Raw genomic sequence first — 27,500 nt, forward strand, 5'->3', positions numbered from 1 at the left:
CGTACCACCTCCGGTGAAAGTTGTGTCTTCATACCCAAGTCTCACCCGTATATCATCCAGACTATTATTTCACTTGAATGGTGTAGATTTGTAACTAAAAGCTGCTGCTGAAATCATAAACTCCGCCTATTGCTCGTCCCAGACTTAATATTCACAACCAGCGCATAATCAATATCCCATTAACACACTCTGCACTGTCTTCCTTTACATTTATACACCTGTTTGGTGATATATGAGGCATTTAAATAATTGACATCTGGATTTCTGTAAAGCTGCTTTCTGACATTGTTGGATACTTCATGGATACAGATCTCCTAATTTCCTTAAAAAGATAAACTCCAGACTACTGGAACTAGGTGCACCCTCTGGGTATGCCTATCAATAAGATACACACTATTTACACGTTAGATGTATCGGGGACTCTTTGTAGTTCATTCATTCATTTTCTACCGCTTATCCGAACTTCTCGGGTCACGGGGAGCCTGTGCCTATCTCAGGCGTCATCGGGCATCGAGGCAGGATACACCCTGGACGGAGTGCCAACCCATCGCAGTGTACACACACACTCTCATTCACTCACACACACACACACTACGGACAATTTTCCAGAGATGCCAATCAACCTACCATGCATGTCTTTGGACCGGGGGAGGAAACCGGAGTACCCGGAGGAAACCCCCGAGGCACAGGGAGAACATGCAAACTCCACACACACAAGGCGGAGGCGGGAATCAAACCCCCAACCCTGGAGGTGTGAGGCGAACGTGCTAACCACTAAGCCACCGTGCCCCAACAGACTACACAAATCTTTAATAATATATACATGTAAAATTTTAAGAACTCACTTGCACTCACTCACTACAGCGGCGTCTGTTTGTTCTCGTCCTCTCAGTCTCTCCAGCTCCTCCTGGTGGGCCTTCCTCAGAGCTTCTATCGCTGCCGAGAAAGTGGTGGAGTCAACGAACGATCCAGAGTCAAGCTCTGTCACACAGTCATATCCTCTTTATAAAGCCTGTATTCACCTTGTGCAGCTTGCTGCACCTCTTCCCTCAACATCTGCTCTCTCTGCATCTCCAGCTCTCTCCTCTCTCTCTCATGTGCTCTCTCCAGCTCCTGTAGTCTCTCCCTGTGTTCTCCCTCCAGCTCTTCTAGTCTGGAGGCACAGAGCGAACCCGGGCCACAGGGAAGCACGGATCCAGAATCGGCACTGCCTTTACGAGGCACCTCCGTCTTCTGCCTCAAAGCCGCCTGAGAACGGGGCGAAAGCGTTGAACTTCAAATAGCACATTTTTTACATCGCAGAGCTCACACACACACGGCAGACAATGTTAAGATGCCAATCAGCCTACAGGGCATAGCTTTGGACTGAGGGAGGAAACCAGAGAATTCAGAGAAAACCCCTAAGGCATGGGGAGAACATGCAAACACCACATACTGTACATAGGGCAGAGATACATAAAATACTGTATGTGATGGTGAGGAAACAAGTACATGACTATACAGTATCTGAGATGTTGCATCTCACTACCTCACTCTGTAGCCCCTCGTCGGTTCCTTGTGGAGCCTCTGAGCCAATCAGCGACAACGACCTCATCTCTCCAACAGGAATCTTCTCAAAATCCTCCCATTTCTTCTCAATGTCCACCCCTGTCTCATGGATCTGAGGCATAACACAAGCTACTGCCCCCTTTTTCAGCTGCACCTTGTCCCACGGGCTGTCGGGCTCTCTGTCCGAAACGGCTTCCTGGAACCACTTAGTTCTGTCCCCTAACCGCTTTTCCTGTTCGGTGTCTCGGCCCACGCCCGCCTCCCTGTGATTGGTCAAAGGCAATGACATCATGTCTGGGTCATCGTGAGATGGGCTGGTGGGTTCTGACCTGAGAGATGATCAGATCAATCACATACATAAATAAACGGGAGGTAACAGTCAGTATTGAAAAGTGAGTTTTCTTTGTCCACTCTATAAGCTATATATCTCAGATGTTTTCACAATAGTTCATCAAAAGTATTGGCACCCTTTTACCTTTTGAATATTTTAAGGCTTAAGCCCTTTTTTTTTAAATATATGATGTTCGTATCATAATCGCATCCAGCTACACTCATAGATATGGATTCTCAGGGGTTTTTTTTTGGATTGTTAAAAGCTCTTACCTTCCTAAAGTGGTTCTACATGGAAGAAAAATCTTCAATCGTAATGGAATCCTTTCTAAAGGGAATCCTTTAATGTTTCCCCAGACAAACATAATAAAAACAATTCAGGCAGTCGTCAGCCACAATCCAAAACAATATTTAAAGGTAGGGGGTAGTAACCTAAACCTGGAACCATTAAGTGTTCTTTGGTTAGAAAGCTAAGAGAAACACTCTTTATCTTTGAGCATATTCATACTTTAGACTCCAAGGCACTCCTCAAGAGTTTTCTTGGTAGTTAATTTTAATGTTACTGTTTAAAGTAAATGTTTAGTTGAAATGATATGTGCTGTTATGGGGTCAATATAAAATATATCTGATATCCCCAGACAGAATAATCAGAGAGGAAAAAGCCTTTAGAGTAAAACTCCTCCTGTCTCCATCCCTCCATTCCGTTCTCCCAGGAAAAGTAATATCAGGAGGATGGTGTGTACCGAACGTTATCGGGTGAGTCAGTGTTTCTGATGCGTCTCTGCAGAACCTCGATCCAGTTCCTCCTGATGCGGGACGTCATGGCTGACAGAGTGATTTCTGCATCTCTCATCTGTAAGCCAGCAGATAACACATCCGGAATATAAGACATGGACAAGTGAATGTTCGACAAATTTAAGATTACTAACCAGAACCATATACGATTTAAGAACATAGATATACACTTATGTCTGAAGAAGACTAGGTCTGTACAAATCACAAGCATATCTTCAGTTAATCAGTCTGTCAGTCTCAGTAAATAGGAGTGGCCTCTAATTGCCAATCACTTTTAAGGAGACATGGTATCTGTGTATACCAGTCTCAGTTAAAAGGTGTGGCCATTATGCTTGTCGATCACGTTAAAAAAGGAGGCGTGGCCTCTGAGTATGCCATTCTCAGTCAAGTAGACCCGGCCTATGTGCCTGTCAGTCTCAGTGAAGGGTTGTGGCCTATGTGTCTGTCAGTCACGGTTCCTTATGAAATTTAAATTTTCTACCATAATGTGAATGTCTTACGTGTATCTGAAGTCCGTAGTTCTTATCCGCTTCAAACTCCACCACATCTAGACAGCATGAAATATCAATCTCTCCATCTGGCCCATCACTCTATTACATATAAATAACACAGAAAGGTTTAATCCGTCAACCTGAAGTACAAGACACAGTAATTAAAACCAGTTTTCCACTAAAATGCTAAAAAAAATCTAATTTCTATATACAAAGTCTATATTTACCAGATTTTCTTCCATTATTTTGATGACCCTTTAAACATTTTAAGAACATCTCAATGTGCCTAATCGCAACACAATAACAGCAGCTTAACCAATCAATAAATACAATTCATTTGCATTTAACAAAAGCACTGTAGAAAACTGACCTCACTGCAGATTTAATGAGACGTTCCTTAAAAAATACAGTAGTGATATATACTGTATATTAGGGCTGGGCGATATGGCTGAAAACTGTATCACGATATAAGTGTTTCATGTCGGTCGATATCGATAATTATTGATATTTTTTATGACCCATTTAAAATAAGGACCAGGAGAAAAATATATTACATTTAAACCTTTTTATTTTAAACTTAACCTTCCTCTGATCAGAATTTCCTCTTTTATTTACAACTTCTTTGCTCGCTGCGGCTCATTTTCTGCTTATCAGTTGCTGGTTACTGAAGAGGAATCCAGCAGACCAGCACGAGACAACGATATGGCGCAACCAAACGTGATACTCTAACATGATTGGCTGTTAGGGTGTCACTCCCTATGTTGCTAGGTTACCAGAGAGTGAATACCTATGTTAATGCAAACAAACTTGCTTCGCAACCTCTGTTTTCTTCCGACGAAGAATAAAAAATATTGAACGTTTTATCGAACACGTTTTTTATTGATACCGATCATGTGTCTATTGCGATACATATCGTTATCGATTTATCGCCCAGCCCTAATATATATATATATATATATATATATATATATATATATATATATATATATTGTGTGTGTGTGTGTGTGTGTGTGTGTGTGTGTGTGTGTGTGTGTGTGTGACCTCACCTCCTCAGCATCAGGGCTGGTATAGTATCTCAGTCCAGAGCTGTCAAGAACAAACCAGAACTTTCTCCACTAAACACAGAGGAGAATAGTGTTTGAAGAATATCGTAAATACTCATAAAGTTTATTCAGTACAAGAAAAATAATTCATCAAAAAATCTTCTGGAAGGTGGTTGGTTAAAGAAATTTGATTAGTGCTTTACCAACTTGAAAGAAAGTGTGATTAAAATGTAACTGTTGGCAGAAAGTAGCTACCAATCCAAATAAAAGTTATGGTCAGACATTTTTTTAAAAACTGTAAACATTTTTCTTACTTCTGCGCAGTTGTCCAACAAGAACATCCATCCCTTTTTAAGGTCCATAGAGTTGAGCTTCAAATGAAAAGTGAATGAACAATTGAACCAGGACACACCTTAAAATATATATATTTATTAATTTAGCAAGATAATCTGTATTATCTCGGTTTTAATCACTGTTTTATATGCTGATTCTGTCAGTTACTGTCACTGTAAATGATTACGGTTGTAGGGAACTATAATTCTGAAGCTGTTATTTAAATAAAAAGAGAAGAAGAGTTTTGTGTAACAACATCTCAATACAATTAGGAATGTTTCGTAACCTATGAGAAATGCTTCTCTGGTTTTATGACTCGTTCTAAAAGTTATCGGTTTGTTTTATATGGTGGCCAAAGTTGCAGAGACGCGAAGGAAATGAAACTTAAACCACATTGTTGTTAATCTGTGATGGAGAAGCTGAAACTTAGTGAATGAATAAGGATTGGTGAACATCTCCAACACTGACATATAATTTAAAAAAAAAAAGGTAATGATAAGACACAAGACTCATTGGATGCACTGTACATCATGAACATTTCAAGAAGCCCCAACATGCTAAGGTTCCCTTCTATGCTTGACCACTTTGGGTTTACACAACTGAGTTCAAGCCTGGAGATGAAAACACCTGTTGGCAATAAGACACGCCCCCTTCATCACAGCTCACCTGTACGCACACTCACGTGCACAACGTAAATTAAAATAAATGAAAACCAATTAAAATGAAATTCAAGCACCTACCGTCATGGTTGGAGAATGTTTTTGCCGGATGAATGCATGAAACAGGAAGAGATGAAGTTTGTTATGCACGTTCAGCAAAAAACATCTGGTTTAAAACGTTAATGCAGCATCTTCTCGGGTTTGTTCATGGATATATACAGTAAATTGTCTGTGTTTTTCTTTAGAAATTGTGGTTAAAAAAAGAAAAGAAAAAAAGAAAAGAAAAATGGTCTGTTGATCGTCAATGACTTTATTCTCATCTCCGCCTGAAAAAAAAAAAAGAATAGGAAGCCATCTGTCTGCGGTTTTGTAGTGCAGCCACAGTTGTCGCGAACAACTAGTCACGTGACTTCCGTGGCAGTGGCGCGAATCATAAAGACCCCTCAGAATGGCTAACGGCTAACAAATTTCGATCGTATAGCTCTTATGTCGTTTTCTAAAGTCACCTACCTGCGTGTAGCTCATTTTTCATGCTGTAAAGTGAGCCACCTCAGCCTGAACTCGAAACTGGACACCTCCCACATGGTGTGTGTGTTGTGTTTGTATGTTTGTGTTGGTGTGTGTGTTTTCCTGAGGTAAAGTTTACCTGCATTAGTGGAGGGTCACATTGTTCTCCCTCATGTCTGCCTGAAGACATATTTTCTTCTCTGGACCGCTGCAAATAAAAAAACAAACACAACTTGCACATCTTTCTACAGAAACACACGATATACTATCGTATTTGAGATAAAGCCCATCGAGATGGATGTTTTGTGAAGTTTCCTTTTCATATTTGCAATTGTTACGCTAGCTCGGGTGCCAGCTTCATGTCAGAAGTGGAAACATTTGGAGAAATTGATATCGATTTTGTGCACATTACATTAGAAGTTTAACGATTTAAAGTAAGAACTGGAGTTAAACTAGCATCGTTATTGATCCATGTGAGTGTCGTGAAAACGGGTGCAGTGTGTTTCACCTGTGAAACCTGTGTAATGCCAGAGACGGTACTGTTGGTTTCAGATGAGCCTCCAGTATCCTTGTCATGGCGTCTTCTCTCCCTCTCTCTACGGTCTCGCCCTCGCTCCCTCCCTCTCCCTCGTTCCTCCAGCTCTACGTATTCGTCACAGCCATCTCTCTCTTCCCTATAGCTAAGAGCACATGAGCAACACACATCATGAAATATGACTTCCTTCCTCTGTAAGATTTTTTCAGTGCATATTCAAAAACAAGAATTAAACCAAAGAGGAACCAACAAATTTTAGGGTTTTAGTTCATGATACCATGGTTAATGTTTCATGATTGGCTTGGTTACAAAACCTATATCAGTGTAATTCCTGACAAAGCGTGTAACTGCTTAATGTGCATCAGGTATCTACAACCACAGATAAGGGTACCCTGGCCAATAAAAAAGCAGAGTTTCAGTTTTCTGGTAACAAAAGTAATGGAACTACATTGGAAAAGGTGCTTGTCTCTGCCAACACTTTTGCTGTGTCTCTCTGACCTGTGGTGTTTGTCTCTACGTGGACTGCGACTCTGAGGCCTTCTTCTCACTACGATTGCCTCATCTTCTTCTGGATACAAATTTACTTTGGGAATATTAGCTATGACTACATAGTCCTCTATTGTCATCTCTGGCACAGGTGGCTGGCTATTAGATCTTTTGTTTTCCGAGAGTATCAGTGCCTCCAGACCACGTCGAATGGTGCTTCTACTTCTCTCAGTGGTCTGGTTGTCTGTTTTTGTGGTTTCATCTTGGCTTTGCTTTGATGGCAAGATGCTGTGTGATGACTCTGGGTAAGCAGGACTCATGGGAGAGTGTGTCATCTCATGATAGGAGCCCTGAGATTGGCTAAGATCTGTTCTGGAGTTCCTGTCTGTCATGGATGATTTCGATAATTGTCGCCCTTTAGCACCTTTATAATCATTTTGTTTTCTATCCCTTGTTGAAGTATGACCATTTTGATCATAATCTCTATGACGAGGTGAACTGTCGTGACTGTTAGAGCCTATGTTGTGGCCACTGTTGCGACTGTTATAACCACTCATACTTCCTTTAGGTGACAATTGACTTCTTTTGTACTCACTACCCGGCGGTGAAAAATCTCTGCTGTTGCAACTAGTGTTGCATCTGCTTTTCCGACTAATACAACCACTACTGCGACTGCTTTGACCAGTTTCATAACAGTAACCATCAGTTTCCATTTTTGACCTGGACCTTTTTGACCAGCCATTTCTTCCCTGCGAGGTGTCTGATTCTGCTGAACTAGCAATTGATTGTAGATTTCGATACAGCTTTTCCGAGTCCAGACTGTGTTGGCCATAGGAACTCTGAGAAGGACTTTGCTTTTGTGAGTGCCTTGATGAATCTGTATATCTGTTTGAGGCAGATATCCGAGAAGGGGAGTGTGTCTTTGAGACCACTGAGGCTCGTCTTGTTGCTGGACTGCATTTTCTGGAAGCTCGTTTAGATGAAGTGTGAGAGCTCGCATGAAGATGGCAGTTTGAACCTCTGTGATGGGAGGAGCTGTGGGACCGTCTTTGTGGTGAAACATTGGAAGATCTTGGACTACATGAACGTGGACTTGCACGTGATTGACTGTCACCACGTCTGAAGTTTGAATAGGTCATGCAGCGTAAAGGAGAAAGGCCACTCATGGCTTCGTTGCTAAGTGTGTCATGGCGCCTCCTGTAGGACGGAAGGCCCAGTTCAGGGTTTCGGAAGGGAATGGTGGCTTTGCGCTCAGGACTGCTGTTGTTGGGAAGAGGGTGTCCTCTCTCGTAGTACCGCACAGGAGCAGAAGGGTTGTCATTCGGCTGTTCTCGGTCACGGGACAGGAAGCGGTTGGCTCTTTGGAAAATGGCACGAGTGCTGCTTGGGTCCCTCTCTTTTTTTGCTTCTGTTAGAGAAAAAGGTGTTGTAATTGATAGAGTGCTTCTGACATAATGCATGTAATACACCTTGTCTAACCTTTACAATGAATGGCTAGTGATAACTCACATATTTCTGTGTTATCTCCAGACTTTCACTTGCTTTGAATCAGCATCACATTTCATTAAACGTATCATTTTATGTGGTGAATGGTAAAGCGGTATGGATCGGTAGATCGAAGGTATTTTTGACCATCAATACACAAATCATGGATGAATAAAAAAAAGATTGAGTTTATCATGAATCCTTTTTTTAATGTCAGTGTTGATAATGCCAGTTTAAATATTTCTATTACAGAATATTGACATTCTTATGTTAACGGAATTTTTTTATGGGCCATAAAAAGGATAATCCAATTAAGAAGCATTTTATATATCATTCAATATCATCATCTTGTACCGACATCAGTTGAGTTCAAGAAAAATGACATTAAAATATTGACCATGCTTAAACAAATCAATTAAATAAAACAACCCCATGCACAGTTATGTCTTGTCTGACCTGTGCGTTGACTGACACTGCTCCTTCGACTGGTGTTTCTACTGCGTGACTCCATTTCGGAACGGCGACCGGAATGCTGCAGAGGAGAATCATTGAATCATTTTCTAGAAAACGCTCCAGATTCCAAGAAAGGTATTGGTTGGTTAAACATGTGGCATTCCATACAGGACTAGTGTCTTGAGATTTCATTTAAAATGCTTTCTGCCTTCTGGAGTCGCTTGCAGTCAACACTGAATCTTAAGGTATCTTGATTTGTGTCCGATGCAGTTCTTCTTGGTCCGTGGTCTTAGTAGGTTCTGTAAGAGAACAGAAAACAACATATAATAATGAATTATAAAGTAAGATCCCAATTAACAAAAGATAAAAAGCTACCGATAAACATCTAGTGTTGGTCACACAACCTCAGTTCGGTCATCTTACTTCTAGGCCAAGAGAAAGACTACAGCAGGAACTCTAGAACAGCACGACAGCTGATCGTTAAGCACACTACACCTTAATTTGGCTGATTGTTAAAATGTGACATAATCCAACCAAGAGTAAATAATTTAGGTTGATGAGGTGAAAAGAGAGAATCCTTTGTCGTTTTATAGGTGCAATCTTAGCAGGATCCGTAGCAGAAACAGGATATTTTAATGTGAATCAGGAACTACACCGGTCCTTCTGAGCTCAAAGGTCAGATGGGGTTCATGCCAATGATTAGCCTAAGCACATTAATCAAGAACAACGAATGAATTAATTCGATTAACAGCTAAAGTTTGACATTGAAATGAAATAAAACACAGTAATAAGTAAATGGGATTAGTGGACAGTCAAAATAAGACATTATAATGCGGTAAACAGCACCTAAATAGCAAGACAGTATGTTTACCATTTTTAACAAACTACCACACTCTACAAGATACACCTCGCGAAGGAAGAGCATATACTCACTGCTAGGAAGCAGCCGTCAGACCGAAGAGTCTCCTGTTGAACTTGCCAGAGTCTTATCCCTTTTCTTCTTCTATCCATCCTCTCATCCAGGCACCTCCTGTTCTCTCGTTCATTACTTTAGACGCGTCAGAGTGTAACTCGGCCTCTACTCATGACTTTTTCATAATGTCCTGTGCTGCCACTGCCTTGCTCCTTGTATTTTTTTCACTTGTCTCTTCATACCTACTGTTCTGTCTTCCTGTACTACCTGAAACTGATTGCCTCCCTGAAATATCTTTACCACCATATTCCTACCTCTTTTAGGTTTAAGCCTTCTTTAATTTGGTGCAAATTTAAAGTCATAATACCATGGTTTTGCCAAAATGTGGCAGATGGTAATTGACTTTAAGTTTTGACTCTTTGAGCACTGTGTTACTTTTTGGTGTCTATGTTGTGTGGGGGATATAGCATTACTGTCAGTTCCCCGAGGACACCACATGATCTGCTCATTAAATTGCAATGAGATCACAGAGCAAACCTTCTCATTCCTTGCCCAGTTTTCCATTGAGTCAGCTGTCATTCAAACTTATTGAGGGATCCAGCATGTTCATCGAATATTAGTTTTCAGTAAAATTACCAACTTTTGAGGTTATTTATAACCCAAAATGTAGCACTGACAGTTGCGCAAGATACTGTAATGTATGGTAAGTATGGCTTATAAATTGGTATCACATGAGGTACAAAGTAAAGTAGGGCGAAGTTATGCAAAGTTTGCTCCAAAGTAATTCAACCATGGTTGAATAAGCAGAGCAGAGCAAAATGTGCTTGGCCCAAACTTAAAGTATTTCCATTGTCTCTATCTTTCATGGCCATGTGGGGTCTAGCTGGTGTTTTCTGCCTGCAGGGCGCTTTGACTCAGGAAGACAGACAACATCTGTCGTTCTTTGCCTCACAGCCCCCCACTCCCCATCGCATCCCATCCCTCCTCCCTTTCTCCATCCATTCAGAGACACACACTGGCACTCCCAAATGTTGCCCTTTTGTATTGCGCCATTGTCCAGGACAGAATTGTGTGTGACGCCGCCTACTCCCAAGAGTCTCACTGATGACTGTCGTAAGAGTCCTGCTAAAAAATGGTCACTTTCACTATGTCCAAAACAAGTTCCTCTGTCCAAATTTTAAGGAGCATTGAGACTGAATTGCACATAATGGTTACAACTTATCAGGACTGTAGAAAAGTACGGATTTGATTAGAATAATAATAGATTTTAAAATTACAGGGAAAATAAAGAATTGTAAAGAATGTACTTTCCTTTAAGTGATACATAATTTTTGAAGTAGTACAGATTAATTTAAAACTTTCATATTGGTCCTTGAGCAAATTGTAGGTTTTGTTATTATAGGATTATTCTTTTCAAACATCTAGCTGCTAAAAATTCAGAATGCTAACTCTTTCTCTGCTCATGTTGACAAAGTTGTCGGTATAATTGGTCCGTTTTGCCATTTTTTTTCAGAGCCCTGGTCTCTGTTATATGTGTGGCCGAGCCAGAGGGAGGACTGTAAGGGGTTTGAATGGCTCGGTATGGGGTGAGCAGGAGGCTGCAGCAGATGGCAATGATTAGCTCTGTTCACATCCCTATCAAAAGGACTGAACACCCCCTCCCTCCATCCATCCAACCATTCCTCTAAAGGACCGCAATAACAGAGAAAACTGAATAACAGCTATAAAATGCCAAAAAAAAGTTCAGACGAGAGCTGTCCGATTAAACCACAGATGCCATGAGCACAAATTAGTAGCATGTGTTACCTCACTGACAATGTTGTCTACAAAAAAACTTGGAAACTTTTGTGTTTATACATTACTTTCTGTGTTTATTCATCTAATACTTCTTGATAATTTGTGATCTTTATACAAACGATTCTGTATATGGAATTGTTTATCTAAATACTGAGTCAAGTACAAGGAGGTCACCTAAACCAGGGTTAAAACTGAGTGAATTAAGTGAAGTGAACATGCAGCAACAGTGCAAACCTTTTTTTAATATTTAATATTTTTCTTTATTTGGAAAAATAATTTAAGCTAAATCCTTCTCAAAACGAAAACAAAAGACAAAACAGGAAAAAAAACAATAGCATTAATAACATTCTTTTTACAATCCTCTTAAATAATAATATCTTGAAACATCCCAGCAACCCGAAGTGCCATTGCGAGTAACGAGTACAACTTAAGAAAGAACTTAAATAATCTTACAAACCTTACAAAAATTTAAAAATACAACTTAAATAAAATAAATTAACTTAAATCATACACATTTTTTTGTAATAAAGAAACAAGCAAAACAAACAACTTAGGATATTATTCATATTAACACAAATGCTTTTTTTTTCATGATGGAACATAATTACATACTTATACGAAACCATATAAACAATATTACAAAAAGAAGTGGAGGCTCGGAAGACTTGGAGTTTCGTTTTTTTTGCGCACTTATTTTTTTTTCCCATTTACACAGTGATCAAGTAATACATATAGTCTCCACTGGTCATGTGACTGAATATGACATCATGCACCATTTAACCTAGTGAAAGACAGGCCAGTATGGCCAAACATCCACCGTTTTGATGTGGTTTCTTGCACACTGACTTGTGGGGCTTGGAGATACTGCCGAAAAAAACAGCAAATGTTGCCAAAATATTGCTAAAATGTTGCCACGACGTCACCATAGAATCCAACGAGATGTACATTGGCAAAAACGCTGTGATACATTTCTTTATCTACTCTTCTTTAACATCTTTCACGTTTGGTGCATTCCCTGGGCAAAGTAATAGCACCTGTGTGGGCATTGGAGAAATTGGCGAAAGAATACAGCAAATGTTGCCAAAATATTGATAAAACATCGTCACAACGTTGCCAGAGTACCGCCCACCACATGGCAAAACATTGCGATACATTTCCTCAAATTCCTACTTCCGTATCTTTTGAACATTTTTTCCTTTTCATATTTTTTTTCGCATCATAAATCTAAGCAGTATCAAAATGGACACACATTGTCCAACACCTTTATAAAATGGCTTTACAGGTAAATTTTACAGATACGTTTGAAAGAGGGGTGGTAAACATTCTGTGACCACTCCTCTGTTCATTTCAGGACGTTTCCAAGCCTACAGGCCGTCGTTTGCCTGTGATTCCTTCAGAACAGAGAACCAGCTCACCCTGAATATCAGTTAAATCAGTCCTACTTTCTCAGCAGCAGTAATCATGAGGTGGGACATTTCCACCTAAGGTTTTGAGCAGCAGCATTTTCTATGGAAGTTCAAAATGTCCTCCATAGCACCCAATGAGCATCGGCTTCCTTGAGGCCAATTACACCTGAGCAAAGGAAAAAGAAAACAAGATTGCCATTAGTTACAGAAAATGTAATGTACATAGAAGGAGAACATACAGTCAAAGACTTAATCTCATATCATTTGAAACTCACCTCGGTTGCAATTACACATTCATCTTTCTCCTCCGACATCACCATGACGGACTTGTATTTGGTGTCGACGCATGTCGACACGGATGCCGATGCACATGCAGATGTGCCTGCTGACTCGGAATACAGCGAATCGGAATAGCTCGACTCGGGATACCTTGATTCAGAGCACTCTGAGAACTTGGACTCAGAACATCTGGACTCAAAATGCTTTGATGCATCACTTTGAAGGAAGAAGATAAGTAAGACATTAGTATTGCTGGTAATATGTAGCAGTAACAATATAACATGACCCCAAAAAAATTCGTTTTGATTTTGATTTTCACCTTTTCAAGCGTTTTCTGCGTTTTTCTTCAAACTCGCATGAGTCTTGCAAGCTTTGGCACTTCACATCTTCGCAGCTATCAGCCAATTCCTTTGCTGCTGTCTCTTTTCCGACATGCTCCAGCTTCACCTCATGCTTAACCTCGTACTTCACTTCGTGCACAAGGTTGTAGTCGGAGGATTGGTGCCTTGACTTAAAGCCACTCTTCTCCGCGTTGGCACTCAGGTCATGCTCACCATGAAAATCTATCTTCTTGTTGATGTTTTTGACTGGTGCCAATCCCGACACCACACTGACACTGAGGTCCTTATCCCGGTGGCAGTTATTTGTGAGGTTGTTGATAGTCTCACTTTCCCCATTTGCCGCTTCTTCCTCACGACTCCTACGCCGCTGCTGCACCTTTGATCGCACACAGACCACCAGAACAGCGCATGCCACAATCAGCAGAAGCACCAGCAACACGCCTGAGCCCACTGCTGTCCATGGGATGTCACTGCCAGCCTGGGATGCACGTTCTGGAAGCAGAAACTGGCAGTTGCGTCCTCCATAACCAGGCACACAAGCACAAACATACCGGTTGTTACGTTCATGGCATGTGGCACCATTGTGGCATGGGTTGTGCTGGCAGCGGCTGATAGGCGAGCTGCAGTTACGCCCTGTGTAACCAGGTGGGCAAGTGCATGTATAGCCATTAGCACCCTCCTGGCAGGTACCACCATTCTGGCAAGGGAACAAGGAGCACTCGTCACTGACACGGTCACAGTTCATTCCGGTGAAACCCTCAGGACACTGGCACAGGTATGAGTTCACTAGGTCCACACAACGGGCACCTGTAGAGTAAAGAAACAAATATATCATCAAATGATTGTTAATAATACAAGAGCAAGTTTGTTTAGCAGACTTTTTAAAAAGCCAAATGATTAAGCATCCAAAGGTACGGATACTCATCTAGGATCAGTTACCTTCTGACAAGATAATGATTTAAAGGATGTAAAAATTTTGTTTTTGGATTTCAAGCAGCCAGACATACCATTTGAACAAGGGCCAGATGTGCAGTGATCAATCTTCTTCTCACAGTTAAAGCCAGCATAGCCTGTGGGACACTGGCAGAAGTAGCCACCGTCAGGGTTATCAGCACAGCGTCCCCCATTGAAACATGGACCATCTGCACAAGTCATGGCGCTGAGTTCACAGTTTTTGCCATAGTACCCAGGAGGACAGGCACAGGTGTAGGTATTTTCCAAGTCCTGGAAGATGACATAAAATTAAATAAAGACAAGGAACAAAACAACTGACTTAAACAGGGTAAACCACAAGTATCTTAAAACATATCCTCAATTTTTCATAGAGTGGATGAAGTTTTATTTTATGTAAAAATTGTTTAATGACTTCCAAATTCAATAGTTATCAAATTAATGTATTTTTTTTGTACTTTGGGAGTCCAATAAGGTATGTAATGTGAGTGTAAATGCTTACAGTGCAGCTCCCTCCGTTGCGGCATGGATTCCCAGTACATTCGTTGACCTCAATCTCACAACTGGTGCCAGTGAATCCCGGGCGGCAGGAACAGGTGTAGCTGCCTTGACCAGTGTTGCTACAAGTGGCTCCATTCAGACAGGGCTTGTGATGTGTGCAGTAGTTTAGATCTGGAGGGAAAAAAGACACGTGCAACAAACGGGGATTAATGTGATGAAAACAGCAGCTCATGGCCAGCAGCTGGACAGCAGCCTTTACTTCTGTCTTGCATCTTTTGTTTATCATTTCACCTCTTCTCCTTCTATGTTCTGCATGGTCAGTCTTTTCTGGTGACTTTTCTACTGAGTCTATTTTTAAAAAGTTATATACACTACTGTTTTTTGCTGCATACATTTGTTTTTCTGTTTCAGTTCTTACCCTGGTTGCAGAAAAGGCCACCCCATCCCTCCTGGCAGTTGCATTGCCATGGCTGCTGGCACGTCCCATGAAGGCATCCTGGGTAACGAATGCACTCGTCACAGTATCGGCCTTTGAAGCCCACTCTGCACCTGTTACACGATCAAAGAACAAACAAAGTTAGCATTGTGAACAAGAAAAGTAATTTAAACCAAAAGCATTTTGCTCAACATATGGTGTAGAATCCAAAAATGTATGCCCGATGCACAAGATTAGTTTGGGCTATCATTATGAAGCAGGTTTACTTACTTGCACTCTCCAGGTTTCTCACAATAGCCATGCTCTTCATCACATCCAGGGAGGCAGTTTGCTATAAAAACAGACAAATGGACACATTAGAACCACAATGCCATAGCCGTATGCTCTTTGTTTTGATTACATATAGAAGAAAATTACACTTTAAATCCTGAAACCTACACTTTAAACTCTTCCTTTAAAAAAAAAATCCTAAAATCAACCTATCACTGTAGAACACATGAGGACAATGAAAGACCTGACAAACAAGGGATCTCTTTTTTTTATTTTCAATTCTCTCTCTCTCTCTCTCTCTCTCTCTCTCTCTCTCTCTCTCTCCTTCTTTTCCCTGTGGGTCAAAAACTTTTTTCTCCTTTTTGCCTCCTTCTTCCATCTTTTTTTCCAGTGTCTCCGGGCAGTGAAGATAAGAGTGGACAGCTGGTGTGCGCGCAGCCAGCGCGCGACAGCTGCTCCATTGTCTACGCGCTGCCGGCAGCTGCCCACTTCGAACAATACCGCCCCTTCGGCAGCCAATCAGCGCCCGGCCCACTCAGGAAACGACCAATCAGATCCGGGCATGTAAATTTATGGCACGCGTGAGATTATTCCGAAAAAAAAAAGAAAAGAACTTTCCTTCCCCCGACTTGAATAAATCAAGTGGTGTTGTGAAAGTCGGGAGGGGAGTAAGGGGGAGTAACTAACCTACAAGTCGCCCCTTAACCGTTAAAGTTTGGGTGTTTTTTTTTTTTCTTCTTCAGTCTTTCACTAAAAAAATAGACCTTTTCATCGTTCTCCATCAAAAAAATAGGAAGCAGTAACCGATCAGTTCATCAGATTTGAAACTTAAATGCATCTGGAAACTAATATTTGCACTTTTACGCAATTACTTTTACAAAAAAAAATAAGATGGACCTGTTTAATAACTAGAACTCAAATGCACTCTTTCAACCCCCGGTGATACAACACACTGATGTCAGGATGTTATTATTATTATTATTATTATTATTATTATTATTAGTAGTAGTAGTAGTAGTAGTAGTAGTAGTAGTAGTAGTATTAATCTATTTGGTCCGGTACTTACGCTCTGTGCAGTATTGGCCTTTCCAACCGGCATCGCATATGATCTCTCCGCGCTCGCCGCAGGTGAAATGGCCAAATGTATCGTCCCTGGGCCGGCAGAAAACCGAGCAGCCTTCACCATAGTAGTGCTCATCGCAGACAAACCGGTAGGAGAATTTGAGCTCGGTTCTGCCTGCGCTGTGCAGGTCCTGAGCCCAGTCCTCTCCGACTGTCAGGTGTCTCTGCGTAGTCATGGTGCTGATGATGCGCTCTGGGGTTTCTGGGGTTTTTTTGGGGGTAAAAATAATTATACACTTTTTATTCAAATATGCTATGGAATGAAAATAAGTGATGTTTTACAATGGAAACAAGTGCCAACCTGTTGTAAGATCCTCTTTGGATTCGGCGTGCACTGCCTCAATGATCAATGAAAACGTTCCCTATTCAGACAGAAAAGAATCGATAAACCAAACAAATCTAGGGCAGCAATGACAGTCCACGCACATTCTGCATCACAAGGAAGCAAAACTTCATCCAAGACTCACCGGCCACGTGAAGCCGAAGTTCATCCTGATAGGATTGGTGAACGAGCCATCCGGTAACGTATCCGGGATCTGAAAAGAGTTGGAGCCCAGGACGGGAGTGGCCGTGCTTCCATATGTGCACGGCGGCTCCGGGTTGGCGTTGGGCTGGTAGTGCTTTAAACACACCCGGAAAAACGTTTTGCACTCACACTGTTGGTACGGCGACGTTAGTCCGCCTTTACAGCAGTTCCTGTTCCCTTGGATGCCCTTTTTGTTGAGAAACTCTTGCAGCTTGAGCTCAAAAACACCAGAGCAAAAAGCCTACGGGAAAAACGTGCATTTTTTAAACAGGCATAAACTGTGGCATCTAACACTAAATTTATTATTTGTTGCTGAAATGTGTTCAATGTGTTCTGGTAAATGGTATTCTGTTCAAAGGCTAATCGTACAGACACAACACTAACAGTACAGCAAACACCTTATACATCCATCAAACCACCTGTTAAAAAGATTTAATCAGATTTAATGTATGATGGTAAATTTACCTGGCTGGCCAAGATGCACACGACTGAGAGCAACAGAACTACGCGCCCCATGGTGAATAATAAATAATAAATAAATAAATAAATAATTAGAGATTTTTTTTTAAAAAAAAAAAGTCTTTGAGCTCCTCAGATTTTCCTCTCCGATTTATTCATCCGTTGTTTCTTCTCAGTACCTTCTTGTGCCCATTGATGCCAAAGTGAACGCCAAGAAATCCACAAACTATTTATATTCTCCCAAAAATGACTTGTTGCAGCTTCCACAGAAATAATCCTCAAATTCCTTCAGTTTCATGAAAAAACGGTGGGGCTTGGCTGTATATTAAGTTGTGTGTGAGTGTGTGCGTGAGTGGGTGAGCGTGTGTGTTTGTAGTTCCGTTCTTGTTCGGTCCCAAACCGAGCGCTTTGTCACTGTCCTGACGCGCCTCCTTTCTTTCGGCCGTCTTTCTCCTTGCGTTGCGTTTTGGCTCTGTTGGGGCAGGCCGCCTGGCCGCAGGTTTTATATGGGGGTGCCACATGCCGGGGTACTAATATGCTAATGAACCACCACCCCCAATCTGTCCCACGCTTTCTGATGGGTCCCCCCCCCAACATCCCCTCCTAAAAAAATGCTCCAGCAATCTCTCTCTCTCTCTCTCTCTCTCTCTCTCTCTCTCTCTCTCTCTCTCTCTCTCTCTCTCTCTCTAGCCTAGATGTTTCTCTAAACTGGATTGCTGGTGTACACTTCATTTTCGTTTTATTTACAGTAAAGTTGGTCAAGTTTCTCACTTTTGAACAATTTTTTTTAATACAATTTTTGGGCACCAAACATGGACATTGTCAGTATTTTTTTTTTACATTACAGACCGATATTATTAATCCCAGTAATTTGTTGTTGATTAAACAATTTGTTTGAACTTCAGTTGTTGTTTTTATTGTGATTTGTTTGTATTTCAACCGGTTTCGTGTGATTATTTTTATGTTCGTTTACTTTTTGTATGTTGATTTGTTTTGTATTTTGGCTTTTTGTACGTTTCATTCTTCTGTATTTTGATTTGTAATTTGATTTGTTTTGTTTGTTTACTTTTTCTGGGCTGAATTTTGTAGGTTGTCTCATTATGATTCCTCAGGTTAGACTTTAAAAAGCCTAACCGTCTTTTCTGTAAGTTTGTTTAAAATGTTTAAGGGAAAATAAATTTTGTGATTATCATGTGTAAAAGTTAAAACATTGTCAGGTATAAGACTGTATCAGTAACCGTATGTGTTATTGTGGCAGAGCTACAGAACAGAACAGTGCAGGAGATTTCAACAACATTCTGTGTGAACATGCCTCATGTAGCATATCGACTCAATCTCAGAGATAAGGTCTGAAAAAAAGAAACAAACGCTTCTCCTGTTCAGTGTTCGTGCACATCCTTTGTTATCCTCATCTCTCTCTCTCTCTCTCTCTCTCTCTCTCTCTCTCTCTCTCTCTCTCTCTCTCTCTCTCTCTCTATGTAGCCTAGATGTTTCTCTAAACTGGATTGCTGGTGTACACTTCATTTTCGTTTTATTTACAGTAAAGTTGGTCAAGTTTCTCACTTTTGAACAACCTTTTAATAGCTACACCTAAATTATTTGACACTATAAACACAAAAAACAACACATAATAATAATAATAATGCAATCTAATCTTCACATTTTTCAACATTCGTAGCTATATTCACTCGACCTTTTTTATTACCTTTATATTTATTTATTGATTTATTTTAGCTTGCTTAAATACATTGTTTTCTTATTGTCCACAGTACACGGTCGTGTACGCTGTGCTGCTGTAATTCTCCCCCAGGGATTAATAAAGTGCTATTTTAAACTAATTAAAAAATGTTTACATTTAGACTTTACCAATATAAGAACCCACCAGATGGTTTTAATGCAGTAATTTGTTGCTTTTTTCTTTTTCTTTTCTTTTTTGTCTTAAACATTTGTGATAAACAACACAATTATTGTCTTCATTCTTGTCCAATATTTTTACGTTTTCTGTTTACTATTAACAGGACCAAATGATCATCGCATCTCTTTGATGTCATTTCCTGTTGCATTTTGTATGATGAAAAACATCCTTCATGCCATCAGAGGGAAATTTAGCCGCCGACACACACACACATACACACACACACGCACGCACACACACACAGTTTGCATTATTTGTATGGAAGCCAAATTCACCACTTGTTTTTCCTTTCTTTTCTTTGCGGGCGGGTGTGTGCGCGCACGAGCAATGCGCGCGTGTGATACTTTGAAAAAAAGAGAATGAAGCGTGTGTGTGTGTATGTATGTGTGTGCGCGCGCGCTTGTGTATGTGGCTCGCGTGGCCATCCCCGGGGCACTTCGCCATTGTGTGGTGCTGGAGTAAAGTTTGTTCTCTCCGCGCGCTCAGCTGTATGGTAATTTGGCCAGCACCTGCTCTCCCCCTCTTACAATATAACGGGGCGCGCAAGCGCCCACCGTCCGCGCATGCGCACTGGCACAGTGTCACAATTACAGGAGCCCCCCCTTCCTGCATTCACAGGAGGAAAAACAAGTCCATCGGCTTCTTATGTTTTTTCTCTCAGGACTTTTTTACTCAAACAAATATGTACTTGTTTTTGATTCACTCTGCGTCTAGATGTGGCTCCACTACAGCCAGACACAAGAAAGAATTGCATTCTTAACTTCTCTACACAAAAGGAAATTGTGTGTGTGTGTGTGTGTGTGTGTGTGTGTGTGTGTGTGTGTGTGTGTGTGTGTGTGTGTGTGTGTGTGTGTGGAGCTGGTGGTGGTAGTGGTTCGGGGGTGTTCTTAATTTGATCATTCATTTAAGTGTGATTTTCTTTAGCACAAAAAGCTATTTGCCATGCGGTCCATAGTAACCAAACACAAGCGAGACAAATTGCATCACTGTTAAGATATGCCTGCTGAGTTCATTGGAAGTCTGACATCACAACGTGGGTTTGTTTTAGTTTGGTTTGTTTTTGCTTTGGTTTTTTTGAGCGAGAGAGAGAGAAAGATTGTCAAAAGACTTGACAGCTGTTGCTCAGTTACAAAAAAGGATGGAGAAAAAAAAGAAAAACAGATGATCCTATGAAAGCTTATTGCTTTCTTGGTTGCCTGGGTCTATATAGGGCTGGATCTCAGTTAAAATAAGCGCTGTGTCGTTGAGCCTCATCATGTCAGAGATACTGCAATACCATGAGCCACAGACCCTGTTGCATGAGTCAGGGAAGAGATGGGAAAAAAACTAGATCTATATCTGTATCACTATAAACCTCGACTTGGCGATCTGAGGTACTGGATCATATTAGATTTATCCTTAAATTCATTCAGTTCAGAGTTTTAGTGGGTAAGTAGCATGATAGTAACTTTTGAAACATTTACTGAAATAGTCCAAGAGGTCTGTCAAGATGACAACTTTCTGCAATTATGGAGCCCAGTATCCTACAGACTAAGAGTATAATCTAATATTAAGACATACATTTGGAGTGAAAAGATAATTGTGTATCACTCAGATATAAACAAACGGTATGAAGATATAAAGCTTATAAGATCATGCAACATGTACAGTGTTCATTCATCTGTTCATCTTTTGGGCTTGCAGTGTTCAAACAGGCTACGAGTTTGATTATATTTCTTTTAGTAAAATATAAAACCAAACTAAATCTGATAGAAAATATCACAAACAGGTGGAAAGAAAATATAGCATGAATGGGAAAATAAAAAAAACTTCAGTCTTGTGAAGTTTTACACCAATTTGGAATTTGCTGAAAAGCAGAAGATTCTCAGAATAAGCAACACTACGAGCCATGAGGCTGATGAGCTACAACAGCAGAGGACCACACTGGTTTCCTCTCCTGTCAGTGAAGAACATGGAGTTGCAGGGTACAGTGTGCACAGACTCCCCCAAACTGAACAGATGAAGACAGGAGAAAGAGCAGATGATCTTTTTATCTTGTTTTTTTTTCCTCTTAGATACATTAGAATGAACATGGAAAGAAAGTTGAGAGAGATAGCTGTGGTTTAAACTATTTTAAATAAACCAACATTTCAGGAAACTTGAAAAGGATTAGTTGGTTCAATTTTATAAACTTGCTACAATTTGTTCCCAAAAGTAGATTGGTCTGAAAAGGAATAAGTTAAACAACTGAGGTTTAAGAGAAAGATTTAAAACAAAGCTATTAATTAAAATAAACTAGATATTGCATGGATTTTACAGTGGGCATGCTGGAAAGTCAAGATGAGTCTCTCTCTCTCTCTCTCTCTCTCTCTCTCTCTCTCTCTCTCTCTCTCTCTCTCTCTCTCTCTCTCTCCCTCTCTTTGGGTCTTTATGCTTTCGCTTTTTCATTGATTGTGAAGGCCCTCGAGGGGGATGTAGTCAGTGAAAGGGGGGGTGAGGGGTAGGATGGGGATGCGGTACGCTTAAAGACGCTCCCAGAGCCGTACAAGCCATCTGCCACCATCACTACACACCATTCATTCTCTCTCTCTCTCTCTCTCTCTCTCTCTCTCTCTCTCTCTCTCTCTCTCTCTCTCCCCCCGTGCTCGTTCCCGGTCTCTGCGCGCGCGTCCCCGCGCGCACACGTGCCCACCCCGGCAGCCCCTCCCGCTCCTGAACATGGAAGCACGTTTGAAGGGTCCCTGTAACGGTATGGGCCGCCCCGGGACCAGATGGCGCGGGCGAAGCCTGGAAGTTTCTCCGTCCCAGCGGAGCGCAGGCCACATGGGACGGCCGTGGGAACGTAAGCCGCGCGCGTCTCACACGGGATCGATCATATTAAGGTCGCGTGGTGGTGATGGTGGCGGTGGGTGGGGCGGGATCCTCAATTAGGGGCAGTAATGTCGCATCGTGACCTATCGATCGGACTGAGCGCGAGCTGCGGAATCCGACTCGGAGGAATACGCGAGGCGAATCACGGTTGACGCTTTTGACACGCGCGACGCGCAGACGGCCAATAAAATGTGCAGGACGGACAGAGTCTTTTTTTTATCAAGGGTTTATAGCGCATAGCGATAGGGTGAGGGGTCTCTAACGTGACAGAGGACAGAGCTGCGTTACAGATTGCCATACAACACGAAGTAGTGACGATGACATCATAAAAAATAAAGTAGTAAATATCTATGTAGAATAAAGTAGGCTGTTTGGTTATCTAGTGAAATTAATCAAATGGCCCGAGGTCAAATCTACATATTTACTCTCATTAAAACCCCAGGAGCTATGAATATGCATAACTGAAATTTAGAAACACCCCCCATGTCTTCCTGCCATCTCATCATCTGAGGCTACAGGAGCCAATCTGCTAAATATTAGTCACAAGTTGCCTTGAGGGATTTCAGTATATAGAAAATCAGTATGCTCTCAGAATTAAAGGTACTGACTGTACGATTCCTTGTCACTCTTTCTTGTCGTTGTCTTTTGTATACTGTCCTTGATAAAGTGCATGTGATTGACCGTTAATTAGCTTTTACAGTAAATTATCAAATTATCGACCTTAAATTATTTTTTAGACGTATAAAGACCTATGACCGTCTTCACAATAAAGCTACATAATATGTACACATGATAGTATCATGATAGCAATAAGGAAAAGTTTTGTAAATGTTTATTCACCAGCAATAAAAAGGCCAGAATATGAAATTTAGAAAGACCCTTATGACCTCCTGTCATCCTGAGTAACCCAATATCACTGTGATGAGCTAATGTAGCTAGTCAGCTCGTTAACTGCTATTGAACTAACTAAATTGACCTAAGTGGGATTTCTGTATCAAACATGAAAATATTGGTGAAAACTAATGTTATCAATAACTTTTTATGACCATGATACACTCCTGTAATTAACGATGCGATTGGTCCAAATCCATGCAGGTTATTTAGTGACTTCACAAATTCATAGACATAATAAGTAGCAGCACATTTTATGAGTCCTGGCTTTAATTTAGATGAATGTAATGAGTATTGTAATAAGTACACGCCTGTCACCCTCTCATTTACACACTCCATAGTGTAATTTAGTGAAGGACACGTGTGGGTGTTTTTGCAGGCTACCTGTGGTACAGATCCTGTTACTTCTGAGCAGCTGCCTGGGGTGGGGTGGGGACGCGGAGCAGTCCACACACGGGCCCCTGCTCCCCCCTTCCCCGGCCCACCCCGGCCTCAGTGCGAGCTCATTGTCATGCACGGTAGCCATGGACACGATGGCCACAGCTTCACTGAGCTTCTTCTAAAGGGGGCCCCTGGGGGTCCAATCATTCAATAATTACACAGACTCCCCCTCCTTTTCCCCTGTGTGTGTACGTGTGTGTATGTGTGTGTCTGTAGTAAGATAGAAAGCGTGGCGTGAGTCTGGTTGTGCGTCTGTTTGTGGGTGTGAGCCGCGTGCCTGCGTGGATCAAAACACATCTGCTTCCACTGGGCTCCAGGGACGACTCTCGACTCTCACACACTCCGTGGCACATAGCTCCCTCTTCTCTACTCCCTATTTACAGCAAAGTGCACAGGACATTCCAGTTACTCAGCATTCCCTATGCTGGATAGTTTGAACTATATAGTTACATAGTTTATCTTGTTGCTGTGCATTGTGGGGTTTCACGGAGACTCTGGAATCTTTTCCACTGGAGTTCTCAACAATATTGGGAACATCACCAGACAGTCACAGCTCAGAACACACAGCATATCAAACTCACTACAGCAGAAGATTCTGATGCTATCATGGGCACAGATTCATCTCAACTGATCAGAGGTATAGCAAATGGCCAGTTTCAAATGTGTACTGTGCTTTAAAACAAGAAAAAGGTTTCTCATACGTATATTCCCTTGAAGTTTCCCTCAGATGAAGAACACTTCAAACCTAATATTTTTTTACAGTGATGATTAATCAATTGGTCTGCCAGTTATTGTGTTATTTTCCCATTTAACCTACCAAATAATTACAAAAAAAAGGTTCTCATGGGTTCTTTTTAATAGACAACAGTTACCAGATTCTCCTTAGAACCCTTATAAGTTTCTGCATAGAACTACATAGAGTTTGGGTCCCAAGGAATATTTAAGGGTTCTAGATTTATCTCTTAATGAGGGAATGTATGAGAGAAAGAAATGCAAAATGTGAAAGTTTGGAGAGTTTTCTCTCTCTCTCTCTCTCTCTCTCTCTCTCTCTCTCTCTCTCTCTCTCTCTCTCTCTCTGGAGAATGAGTGTGTGAGCATCTGTGCTTGGGATGAACAGATGTAGGCACCTGTGTTTAGTACTCACCCCCTCCCTTCTTTTCCTCCTTTCAACCTCTTCACTCCTCCACAGCAAGCACCACAAAGGAGGCACGGGGTGAGGGAGGGTAGTAACTAAACCCCCCAGGCCTTTCTATAACCCGTGAACTCTCTCTCTCTCTCTCTCTCTCTCTCTCTCTCTCTCTCTCTCTCTCTCTCTCTCCTTCACATCACACACACACACACACACACAATCTTGAATCCTGTTTGCTCTGTTTGAGCCTTTGTTTCCCATGTGCCATCTCATGGACAGTCCAAGACAACGGTCCCATAACGAGGGTCCCACTTCAAACATGGCCGCCGCTGCGCCGCTCTGGCTGTGTGTACGAGAGAGAGAGCGTGTGTTTGGGTGAAGTTGCACTTAGTGAAATTGAGCGTTCTCAAATGTCTGAGTAAGAGAAAGTACAAGAGCGACTGTTTTGTTGTAGTGGTGTGTGCGCCATTACCAAGCCGCAGCCTCACAGCTGGAGCTTGTGTCGTCGTCTCAGATCTCACAGCCATACAGGTCGCAGTCCCACCCTGTAAAAAAAGTCAATCCTTCCCATGAGACAAAAGGCAAGGGAGGAAAACAAGAATAACTAAAACCCGAGCCGAGGGACAAAGGCGGCAGGCGGCAGGTGTGGACTGGGTGAGGGGAAAGAGGAGGCTCGTGGGAAGGCCGAGCCATCACAATGGTCTCATTTTACGGCAAAAGCAGATCTAGGAACAGTTTTCCTGACAACGCCGACCTGTCCTTAGCATTATCTCCTGTCCTGAGATCTGATCTAGTGTCAGTTAGCAGAAGTGCACCTCCACACGAGCAGGCAGGTGGATTATTGATTCCTCTCCTGCAAAAAAAAAAAAAAAGGCCAGCACCATTCATCTATTGATAATTACACGCTTTTATGCTTCTCAGAGTTAGAATGGTTTTCTGGGGTCAGGTCTGGGCTTCTATTATTCACAAAGAACAATCTTAAATTAGTGCTGATCTAAATTACCCTGAAGAAACAGTTCAGCTGAAAAAAAGGACATTTACACAAATTTCCCTTTAACCCTGTTGTGGATGCTGAGCTGAGACATGATTTGATTCTTCAGTTTACCTCCAAACAAGCGAACACCTGACAAACACCTAACGAACACCTTACGAACACCTGACGAACACCTAACGGAGCTCCGTCTCATTTTACTTTGAGGAGATTTCTGCCTCATTCCGCATCCAGATCTTCAGTCACATGATGTTGCACATGTGCTTGTTGTCTGATAGTTTAATTGTAAATAAACAAACAAACAAATAAATAAATAAATACGCTGAACTATTCATTCATTCATTCATTCATTCATTTTCTACCGCTTATCCGTACGCTGAACTAGTTAGAGATAATTGTAAATTGTTTACTTTTGATCCTGGAGTTTGCATTAAAAAAAACAAAGCTGAGATCAACCTCTGTTACTTGTTAGCAACATTCTGCTTGAAAAGAAGCCAAACTGTTGTGAGAAAAGATTTAACCTTATGGCAAAGGGTGAGAAGAAATGAAAACTAGTATACTATAAAACTAGTATAAATCCATATAAACATGTATATTTGGGTATAACTCCACCCTCTGAAGCAGGTAATGCAGGTAATCTTCTATATTGGACTAAATATTGGAATTTCCAGCAAAAAAATAAAAAAATAACAAAATAAAAATTCTACACAGGAAGTCAGGAAAGTTTCCTCAACCCTGACAAGCATCAAATCAACCTGGCGAGAAAGTAAACAACGAAGCACTTCTATACTATAGTATGCACTGATCTGCTATCATATTAAAACCACCTGCCGAGTAGTGTGGTGTTTTGGGTGGTGTTCAGGAGCCAGCATGAGAACTCCATGCCGTTCCATATGCAGCAAGCTGTAATGCTTTGTGTGTTCTGACTCCTTTCTATCACACCCAGCATTCTGGGACTGGACCTCTGTGGGACATGAGCTAGCTTTCGGGTGACCTTGTTCTTCCTTTTGGCACTTTTGATAAAAAACAAACCAGTGCACAGCAGGAACATCAAACAAGACCCGATGTTTTGGAGATGCTCTGATGCTCAGAGTCATCTAAACATCTCGATTCTTCCCTTGTATTAACGGGGTACGCTTTAGACTAGTCACAAGGTATTACCATGTCATCCGCTTCTAATGTTACAGCTGATCAGGTTCACTTGTTACATCTACAACACTGACTGCACACTTTACAGGATTTCTCACTTCGTAACTCGTAACTGTTATATTTAAGAATGAGATTGTGTAGCTTAACGTTTTTGCACATGCGAATTTTTAGTCGAGACAGATTTCCATTATTTGTTAGTAACATTAATGTAGTAGCTCCAGATTAAATCTCCAACACCTTTAAATCTTTGGCAGACAGAAGAACTGGTACCAAAATACAGATCCCACTTGTCCAACGTGGCCACCCTCACAGGTCACACAGACACTGTACAGTATGTCGCATTATAAACACAATGCACTGGGTATTTCCTGCTCAGCACCTGAGTTCTTGCTAATTTCATGACACAGAATATGTTTTATTAGCAATTCTTCAGATTTTTAGAAAGTGTATGAATATGGAAAACAATTT

General features: G+C 41.4%; 2 protein-coding genes across 5 annotated transcripts in view; both read right to left on the minus strand.

Moving 5' to 3' along the window:
- triobpa (TRIO and F-actin binding protein a) overlaps positions 1-7,188 on the minus strand; it is an 11,266-nt gene extending 4,078 nt beyond the window's left edge. The window contains exons 1-10 of one of the 4 annotated variants that reach the window (XM_047802904.1): positions 6,740-7,188; positions 6,215-6,386; positions 5,846-5,914; positions 4,522-4,578; positions 4,211-4,279; positions 3,174-3,263; positions 2,622-2,731; positions 1,529-1,877; positions 1,023-1,248; positions 846-936 (exon numbers count right to left, since the gene is read on the minus strand). In XM_047802904.1, coding sequence (XP_047658860.1) covers positions 846-936; positions 1,023-1,248; positions 1,529-1,877; positions 2,622-2,731; positions 3,174-3,263; positions 4,211-4,279; positions 4,522-4,578; positions 5,846-5,914; positions 6,215-6,386; positions 6,740-7,119 — 1,613 coding nt within the window. In that variant the 5' untranslated portion in view covers positions 7,120-7,188. Of the gene's footprint in view, positions 1-845; positions 937-1,022; positions 1,249-1,528; positions 1,878-2,621; positions 2,732-3,173; positions 3,264-4,210; positions 4,280-4,521; positions 4,579-5,280; positions 5,799-5,845; positions 5,915-6,214; positions 6,387-6,739 lie in introns of those variants that run through there. The other 3 variants (XM_047802905.1, XM_047802906.1, XM_047802907.1) reach the window with 3 other exon arrangements.
- A 4,742-nt stretch (positions 7,189-11,930) lies between these two features.
- dla (deltaA) lies at positions 11,931-18,159 on the minus strand. The gene is made up of 11 exons (XM_027178953.2): positions 17,673-18,159; positions 17,149-17,448; positions 16,983-17,043; positions 16,626-16,883; positions 15,560-15,620; positions 15,272-15,402; positions 14,855-15,024; positions 14,409-14,625; positions 13,380-14,208; positions 13,057-13,276; positions 11,931-12,947 (listed from the first exon to the last, which is right to left on the minus strand). The coding sequence occupies exons 1-11, from the start codon at positions 17,721-17,723 to the stop codon at positions 12,942-12,944; spliced, it is 2,304 nt and encodes a 767-aa protein (XP_027034754.1). The 5' UTR covers positions 17,724-18,159; the 3' UTR covers positions 11,931-12,941.
- Positions 18,160-27,500: the final 9,341 nt, after the last annotated feature.

This window comes from Tachysurus fulvidraco, chromosome 18 (assembly GCF_022655615.1).
Source record: "Tachysurus fulvidraco isolate hzauxx_2018 chromosome 18, HZAU_PFXX_2.0, whole genome shotgun sequence".
NCBI lineage: Eukaryota > Metazoa > Chordata > Actinopteri > Siluriformes > Bagridae > Tachysurus > Tachysurus fulvidraco.